Consider the following 9,440-nt stretch of genomic DNA (forward strand, 5'->3'; position numbering starts at 1 on the left):
CCTTGAACATTGCAAACCAGACGTCATAGATTCATCAGTGTCCAGGTCTTCTATTATTCCGTGACTCATATAATCTAGTATAACAATTAGATTAATATAATTTACACTAGATATAGCGTAGAACTCATAGAAACTTTATTCAGATACTGTCTCCAAAAGGTGGAAAACAGATCACCTTCGAAAAGCGTTGCCAAACTTATAGGAAATCTGGCAACGTCAAACAGCGGCTCGGTGTAGCAAGCAGGAAGAAGGCTTGCTATATATATATAATGGAAAAACGTCTCTTCCTCAGCAGACTTTACTCAACGCTGAAGCAGAAAGGTAAGAAGTACTTTGTAGATATGGAAGACTAAGATTTTTTTTCTCTCTCTCTCTCTCTCTCTCTCTCTCTCTCCTCTCTCTCTCTCTCTCAATGTTATCATATTTTGCCTTTATCTATAAGTCGTATTTCCTATATTTTGTCTTCACGTTATTTATCTGTCTAATTCTCTATCTATAAGCAGTAATTCCACAAATGCATATTCCTTAAGGTAAATCAGACTAATCTATTAAGCTTTTTTTTCTCATTGTACATTATAAACTACAGCTACAAAGAATAATATCCGATGAATCAGTCTAATTTTATAGATTTAAAGGGAGGAAATTTAAATGCCGAAAATCTCAAGAAAAATATTGCAATACTTGTTATAAGACATTGTTGATTCTGAATAGAATTTTTTCCCTTCAGGATGATTGGCAAAGAAGTTTTTATTGTGGCGCTGACCCTATCCTTGGCAGTGGCCCTTCCAGGAAGACCCTCCCAATATTACCAATCTCCTACAAAAGGATCGGGATCCGGAGGAGCTCCCCTTGTCCTGGGAAGTGGAGGTGCCCTTGGAGGGTCTGGTTCTGTTGGAGGAGCTGGCCATGCTCACTCCTCAAGCACAGCTGTAGTTGGAGGAGCAGGCTCTCATGGGAGCGTAGGTGTAGGTGGAGTTGGAGGTGTTGACCACTTGGGAGGAGCAGGTGTTCTCGCAGGTGGTGCAGGTGTGGCTGGAGGAGTTGGCTCTCATGGAACTGCTGGAGCTGTTGGAGGCTTTGATCATGTAGGAGGCGCGGGGTGTGGCTGGAGAGTTGGCTCTCATGGAACTGCTGGAGCTGTTGGAGGCTTCGATCATGTAGGAGGCGCAGGTGTGGCTGGAGGAGTGGCTCTCATGGAACTTCCGGAGCTGTTGGAGGCTTTGATCATGTAGGAGGTGCAGGTGTGGCTGGAGGAGTTGGCTCTCATGGAACTGCTGGAGCTGTTGGAGGCTTCGATCATGTAGGAGGCGCAGGTGTGGCTGGAGGAGTTGGCTCTCATGGAACTTCCGGAGCTGTTGGAGGCTTCGATCATGTAGGAGGCGCAGGTGTGGCTGGAGGAGTTGGCTCTCATGGAACTGCTGGAGCTGTTGGAGGCTTCGATCATGTAGGGGGCGCAGGTGTGGCTGGAGGAGTTGGCTCTCATGGAACTTCCGGAGCTGTTGGAGGCTTCGATCATGTAGGAGGCGCAGGTGTGGCTGGAGGAGCTGGCTCTCATGGAACTTCCGGAGCTGTTGGAGGCTTCGATCATGTAGGAGGCGCAGGTGTGGCTGGAGGAGTTGGCTCTCATGGAACTGCTGGAGCTGTTGGAAGCATCGATCATGTAGGAGGCGCAGGTGTGGCTGGAGGTGCTACAACTATCCATGCTGCTGGTTCAGGTGTTGGAGGAGCTGGTTCTTTTGGAGGTGCAGGAGTTGTTGGAGGAGTTGACCATGTTGGAGTTGGTTCTGTTGAGGCACAGGTGGAGTGAGCCATCTTGAGGAGCTGGTGTTGGATCTGTTGATCATGGCGTGGATGCTGGTTTTCCTTGGAAGCACTGGTGTAGTTGGAGGTACAGGCATTGTTGGAGGAGGAAGTTTAGGAGCTGTGGGTGGAGTCAGCACTGATTACACCCAGATCACTACCCAGACATCGTTCCAGGATTCCCCTTCCAGACCTCCTACCCTGGAAAAGGATTCGGAGGATGTGCCAACTGGTGCCGCAGCTCCGTCCAGAACAACTACTACTGCTGCACTAGAACTTCCTACAAGGGATAAATCTCTTGACAGAACATTTTTCGTTATTACTTTTACAATATTCACTGATAAATTAAAATAATTCCTGTTATATTGTTTTTTCGTTTCCACTCTTTTATTTCAAGGGATGTGAAAAATAAAAATGTGAAAGGTAATGAATGAGATATAATATGAGGGAGATGAGAAATTAAATGCGCAAATTATTTTAGTTAAGGTAAGGAATCAGATGTCGGTTGATAAAACATTAAACAACATGGGTGACATCAGACAAAGAATATTGTTTGATGTCAAACAATGATACCAATACAAATGTTAATAAATACAGTATATCTCTATACGACAAGACATGATTCACTTAGGGTAAAGAAACATTCTATTTTCATGCAGTAAAGAAACTTCTGGATAGATTAAGTAAAATAACTCGAGAGAGAGAGAGAGAGGAGAGAGAGAGAGAGAGAGAGAGGAGAGAGAGAGAGAGAGAGAGAGCCACATACTTGTTCAGTGTTCTACGCAATTCTTTCGATTCATTCTAAACACAATCATTCTTTAATGGAATTAAATAAATTAAGTAAATCCTCGGACAGCTGGGTAGCGTCAGGTTCCGATATCTTTTATGGCCTCTCGTGACATGGTTGGTTTTCGACCTGGCCTTTCATTAGAAGGGGCTAGCGTTCGATCCCAAGTATGAGGTAGAAATTTATTTTTAAATAAAAGAAGTATGACTTGCAACATTAATTCAATGGAATTCCAAAGGCAGAGTATTTGCCGACCCTGTAATGAATGAAAGGTAAGAAGTTGCTTGATATGATCCCCAGAAGGCAGTGTGTGCTTGCTTATGTAAGGCTCTGGCTTACATGATCGCTGATATCGCCAGGGTATTTCTTCCAAAACAGATTTAATAATGTTCTTGTCATTCCCATTTAACCTCCAGGGTTTTCAACAAATACAGGAAGGGTCTGAAGTCCAATTTATTAAATACATTTATCAATACATCATTCAATAATAGATATTTTTGGTGCGCATGCATGCGTGTGGCTTAGCTTATTCCAGCACGAAACCCTGCTCCTGGAAGAAAAAAGAAACTTCAATTTTTGACGATTTATTCTTCCTGTTTCAAAAGAATGGATGAATGTTTTAGGAAGAGCCCTAAGCAGCTATTCTCTAAGTCTGGGATCGATTCATGTTTGCAAATCACCCAACTGGCCAACTATCTTTAAGGCTTTAAAGGATTAAAGGCCACTCATGAATGGCAGAGGCAACGGAGAGTGACATTGCCTTATCAAGCAGGATAATACCCTAGAGACTGACTAAATTACAAATGAGTTGCGCCCAAGACCCCTCTCCACCCAAGCAAGGACCAAGGAGGGCATCTGATGACTCAGCAAATAGACCTATAGGGTCCCCCAAATCCCACTTCCTTAGCTCACAAGGACGGCAAGGTTGCAGCGACGAAAGGAACTAACGAGTTTGAGTGGGCCTCGAACCCCAGTCTGGCAATCACCAAGCAAGGACGCCACCAACAGGCCACCACAACCCTGCTTAATGTCAGTTCTCGCTTTCCTCTTCCTTCTTTCTCCTCACGAACTTCTTTTCACTTCCAACATCAAAATAAAACTTCTGAGGTTTTCTTCCCTGTTGCATTTAAGCACTGAATTGCCTCCCGGTCCCAACGTTGGGTTTTATGGTCAAAATTCCATTGATCCACCCAGTCATCCACAACGCTGTTGCATGGAATGGGATAAAGGTGTGACGGAACTCGTAACAAAACTTAGCACCCCTTTGTCATGGGCAATAGACCCCAATTAGTAAATATCTATAATAATATTACTATAAATGTTAATATGAATGAACATATATGAATTACATCCCTGGATAACAGTTAGTTGTTGTCAACACTACGAATCTTCCCAGCTTTTCTGCCTTCTACGAAATAGCCACAAACCTTAGCAGTCCAGTGCAAGCGGCGATAGAACAAAACAGGTTAATTGAGACTTGATCACTAATTGAATATAAATAGGTCAGTTACCAATAAAATCAAAGGTATTTCGGCTAATTTTACTCCTCCTCGAAATGACCATACCCATGATGTTCCGGGAAAGGAGGTTTCCATTTCTAGAAAGCTCACGATAGTTTTTGGAGTATGGTCAGAAATGTTTTTCATCTTAGTAACGAGCCAAACATTATCTCCACGGTTCATTAATATATATTCATACAGATAAATATATAGATAGATAGATAGACAGATAGATAGATAGATAGGTGGATAAATATATGAATGTGAGTATATTATACGATGGATTGACGACCTAGGGAAGTTTGCGAATGTGAACTGGCATAGGGCAGCCATAAACAGACGCAAGTTAAATGACATGTCTGTGGCCTCTGTTCTGCAGTGGACTAGTAACGGCTGATGGCGATGATATATATATATATATATATATATATATATATATATATATATATATATATATATACACATATACATATATATATATACACACACACACACACACATATATATATATATATATATATATATATATATATATATATATATATATGTGTGTGTGTGTGTGTACATGTGCGTATAACAATAAATGAGACGGCAAGATTAAAGCTATTAATCCTCATTTAAGACAGTTCATTACATCATAAGGACTAAATAAATGCTAGAGTTGCTTCCTAATTTATCAACTGTAAACAAAATGGCACTGTGCTATCTATTTCAATACATTGGAGTAACATCTACTGTATTTTTTTCTGTATTCCTTTGATGAGAAATACCAACAGTGTACTTGGCTTGAAATAAATACTGATTTTTGTTTCGGGATAAAGTTGTATGGATTTTTTCGTGTCTTCATTTTGAAAAAAAAAAAAAAAAAAAAAAAAAAAAAAAAAAAATAGTTAATTGATGGTATTAATAGTAGTCTTTCTTTAGAAAATTTAACGATTCAACTCTCTCTCTCTCTCTCTCTCTCTCTCTCTCTCTCTCTCTCTCTCTCGAAGAGATACAACACCACTCAATGTGGCAATTTCTTTATATATAAAATAGCAAATACTTGGAATAGACTTCCAGCGGATGTAGTAAACAGTAACACGGTAAACGAGTTCAAGAATAAGTTAAACAAGATCATAATAACTCTCTAAATGCTTAAACTAAATCGCTCTACCAAAGAGCAAATAACTCTCTCTCTCTCTCTCTCTCTCTCTCTCTCTCTCTCTCTCTCTCTCTCTCTCTCTCTCTCTCTCTCTCTCTCTCAATGGTTGTCTGAGCCTCGAATATTCAAAGAAATTCACCTGAACTGTCTCGAGTAAATTATCCTAATCAGTATCATCTAATGGAAAGAAATGTCAATAAAATAGCCAAAATGACTGATAAGTATCTATTTAATGAAAAAAAAACTCTTATTTTCAATAACATAAAAAATGAAGATGAATATGTATCATTATAAAACCAATGATAGTGTGAAAAGCATTACTTTTCAGTTAATATTTGGGTAATCTTTTTTAATATAAACAAGAGAGAGAGAGAGAGAGAGAGAGAGAGAGAGAGAGAGAGAGAGAGAGAGAGAGAGAGAGAGGGGGGGGTGCCAAATATGATTAATCCTTCAAAAAGTGTTATCGGTGATTGAAAGGAATAAAGGTAGTATGAGAGAGAGAGAGAGAGAGAGAGAGAGAGAGAGAGAGAGAGAGAGAGAGAGAGAGAGAGAGAAATTCAAATCAGGGTCCAGAGGGCCATTCCTGCCCCGTCCTCCCTCGTAATTCGTTATTCGTAATTAATGCTAAGCTACAACCCTAGTTGGAAAAGCAAGATGCTATAAGCCCAGGGGCCCCAACAGGGAAAATAGCCCAGTGAGGATAGGAAATAGGGAAAAATAAAATACTTTAAGAACAGTCACATTTAAATATTTCATATACAAACTATGAAAACTTTAACAAAACAAGAGGAAGAGAAATGAGATAGTGTGCCTGAGTGTACCCTCAAGCAAGAGAACTCTAACCCAAGACAGCGGAAGGCCATGGTACAGAGGCTATGGCACTACCCAAAGACTAGAGAACAATGGTTTGATTTTGGAGTGTCCTCCCAGAAGAGCTGCTTACCATAGCTAGAGAGTCTCTTCTACCCTAACCAAGAGGAAAGTAGCCACTGGACTATTACAGTGCAGTAGTTAACCCCTTGGGTGAAGAAGAATTATTTGGCAATCTCAGTGTTGTCAGGTGTATGAGGACAGAGGAGAATGTGTAAATAAAATCTGACTCTGTCCTTTGTCCTCAAAAAGACTTGAAAAGATCCAGGTAATCAGTGAGTCATAGAATGAATGTACAATCTGATAAAATGATTACTTCCATTAATTTATCATGGACACTTTTACATCGTTCAATATTCATAATTTCCTTTCAAATAATTTAAGTTTTGTTTAACTCAAAAGGTTTGACAGTAATTTATTTTCGCTTTTACATCCATAAATTCGAAATCTATCTTGTTTGCGACACTTTCTCTTCTGCATTGATCTTCATGATGCTAATAATGAGGAAGTAATGATATCATTGATAATAATTGAGATAAAAAGATGAATTAGGAAGAGGGAGTAATCATAAAACAATAAAAATTTGGGACAAAAAAAAAAAGGAGGAAAACTTACTAATAGGTCGAAAACAACAATAAAATAATCTCTAAAATTGCTTACATCTTCTGACTGGTTAATAAATCATTTTTCTTCGGCCGGCGTCAAGATTCAGAATTTCCCAGACGGCAATTCTCGGAACATCGCAAAACGAACGTCACAGATCGTCAGCGTCCACATATTCAATTCTTCCGTGACTCTTTTAAGTTGATATAACGGTTGAATAAGTAAGAATTACAACTGAAAATTACTTAAATGAAATAAGATCATTGTTTTAAATTCAACACTACAGGTCTACTAGAACATAACTCGTTTGTTTCTAAGCGTGTCCTGAAGGTGAGGTCTCCTCCAGTCAATGTGGCATCGTCGCCGCTTCGCTGGGTGTCGCAAGAGGGAGGTTCGCCATATAAGATGGGCCCAAGAACTTCTTGCAAGCAGACTTCACTGCACGGTAAAGCAGAAAGGTAAGGTGGTGTACTCAAGAATGATATCCCTTCTCTATCTCTCTCTCTCATTCTCTCTCTCTACTACTACTACTACTACTACTACTACTACTACTACTACTACTGCTAGTAGTACCATGATTATTATTGAGGTTGTCATTTGCCATTACTAGTGCTAAATCTAAGATATTTCCACATGTAAATGAGTTATTTTATCAATTCATTTTTCCAATTTCAAATACTTATTGATAAGAGGTTGATGTGATCTATCGGATCAACATTCATTATATATGCAGTATATATATATATATATATATATATATATATATATATATATATATATATATACAGTATACTGTATCTATATACATATATATGTATATATACATACACAGCATATATATATATATAATATATATATATATATATATATATATATATATATATATATATATATATATATATATATATACATATATATGTATATAGATACAATATACACACACACATTATATATATATATATATATATATATATATATATATGTATATACATATATATACACACATATATATACTGTATATATATATATATATATATATATATATATATATATATATATATATATAACATCATTTAAGATTAAGTCTTCCTAAAGTTCTTAGTATGCCATGCAAATTTCAAATCGAATATATCACCAGATTCTGAAATATCAGAATCAAGACACTTGAATTTTGAGACACTTAATGCAATAACTTTTTCATTCTATTTCTAATTCTAAATGACACTTTTTTTCAGGATGATTGGCAAAACCGCTTTTGTTGTGGCACTGACCCTGTCCTTGGCAGTGGGCCTTCCAGGAAGACCCTCCCAATATTACCAATCTCCTACAAAGGGATCAGGATCCGGAGGAGCATCTTTTGTCCATGGAAGTGGAGGAGCGCTTGGAGGGTCTGGTTCTGTCGGAGGAGCAGGCTCTGTTGGGAGTGTAGGTGTAGGTGGAGTTGGAGGTGTTGACCACTTGGGAGGAGCAGGCTCTCTTGGGAGTGTGAGTGTAGGTGGAGTTGGAGGTGTTGACCACTTGGGAGGAGCAGGCTCTCTTGGGAGTGTAGGTGTAGGTGGAGTTGGAGGTGTTGACCACTTGGGAGGAGGAGGTGTTCTCACTGGTGGTGCAGGTGTGGCTGGAGGAGTTGGCTCTCATGGAACTGCTGGAGCTGTTGGAGGCTTCGATCATATAGGAGGCGCAGGTGTGGCTGGAGGAGTTGACTCTCATGGAACTGCTGGAGCTGTTGGAGGCTTCGATCATGTAGGAGGCGCAGGTGTAGCTGGAGGAATTGGCTCTCATGGAACTGCTGGAGCTGTTGGAGGCTTCGATCATGTAGGAGGCGCAGGTGTGGCTGGAGGTGTGGCTGGAGGTGCTGGAAGTCTCCATGCTGCTGGTTCAGGTGTTGGAGGAGCTGGTTCTTTTGGTAGTGCAGGAGTTGTCGGAGGGGTTGACCATGTTGGAGTTGGTTCTGTTACAGGCGCAGGTGGAGTGAGCCATCTTGGAGGAGCTGGTGTTGGGTCTGTTGGTCATGGTGTGGATGCTGGTTTTCCTGGAAGCACTGGTGTTGTTGGAGGAACTGGCATTGTTGGAGGAACTGGCATTGTTGGAGGAACTGGCATTGTTGGAGGTGGAAGTGTAGGTGCTGTGGGCGGAGTCAGCACTGATTACAACCCAGATCACTATCCAGACATCGTTCCAGGATTCCCCTTCCAGACCTCCTACCCTGGAAAAGGATTCGGAGGATGTGCCAACTGGTGTCGCAGCTCCGTCCAGAACAACTACTACTGCTGCACAAGAACTTCCTACAAGGGATAATTCTCTTGACTGAACATTTTTCTTATTTCTTTTAGAAATTCACTGATAAATTAAACTAAATCCTGTTATACTGTCTGTTCTTCCCCTATAATTTATATCCACTGGCTTGAAAAATATAAATTCAAAAGGTATTAAATGGGATCCAATACAGATGACATGAGAAAATTGAGGGACAAGCTATTATATTCACAGCTAAATAAGTAGGGAATCAATTGTCTATTGATAAAAATATTGAACATTATTACTGACAATAAACAAATAACATTGACATGAATTGACTCAAAATTTTAATAAATATATTTATAAAACAAGATCTGTTTTACTGAAAGTAAAGAAACACAAACTCAATCTCACGAGAGAGAGAGAGAGAGAGAGAGAGAGAGAGAGAGAGAGAGAGAGAGAGAGAGAGAGAGAGAGAGAAGCAATTCTGAAGCACATA

At 39.6% G+C, this 9,440-nt stretch overlaps 2 protein-coding genes across 2 annotated transcripts in view; one reads left to right on the top strand and one right to left on the bottom strand.

Moving 5' to 3' along the window:
* The window catches only part of LOC137622559 (uncharacterized), a 1,476-nt gene extending 1,407 nt beyond the window's left edge, over positions 1-69 (bottom strand). The window contains exon 1 of the mRNA XM_068353163.1: positions 18-69. Within this exon, the coding sequence (XP_068209264.1) occupies positions 18-69 (52 nt within the window). The remainder of the gene's footprint in view (positions 1-17) is intronic.
* Positions 70-296: 227 nt separating this feature from the next.
* Positions 297-9,069, top strand: LOC137622560 (uncharacterized PE-PGRS family protein PE_PGRS54-like). Its single transcript, XM_068353164.1, has 8 exons — positions 297-321; positions 728-1,074; positions 1,218-1,313; positions 1,386-1,803; positions 2,198-2,223; positions 6,990-7,161; positions 7,939-8,459; positions 8,544-9,069. The coding sequence occupies exons 2-8, from the start codon at positions 729-731 to the stop codon at positions 8,999-9,001; spliced, it is 2,037 nt and encodes a 678-aa protein (XP_068209265.1). The 5' UTR covers positions 297-321; position 728; the 3' UTR covers positions 9,002-9,069.
* The last annotated feature ends 371 nt before the right edge of the window (positions 9,070-9,440 follow it).

The sequence above is a fragment of the Palaemon carinicauda genome, chromosome 29 (genome assembly GCF_036898095.1).
Source record: "Palaemon carinicauda isolate YSFRI2023 chromosome 29, ASM3689809v2, whole genome shotgun sequence".
Taxonomy (NCBI): Eukaryota; Metazoa; Arthropoda; class Malacostraca; order Decapoda; family Palaemonidae; genus Palaemon; species Palaemon carinicauda.

What these genes read in the sequence shown, in the direction of transcription:
- LOC137622560 (XM_068353164.1), top strand. Translation starts at nt 729, where the DNA reads ATGATTGGCAAAGAAGTTTTTATTGTGGCGCTGACCCTATCCTTGGCA. An exon ending in TCTGTTGAGGCACAGGTGGA is followed by an intron (nt 1,804 to 2,197) that starts GTGAGCCATCTT and finishes TTTTATTTCAAG; the next exon opens with GGATGTGAAAAATAAAAATG. An exon ending in CTGCACGGTAAAGCAGAAAG is followed by an intron (nt 7,162 to 7,938) that starts GTAAGGTGGTGT and finishes ACTTTTTTTCAG; the next exon opens with GATGATTGGCAAAACCGCTT.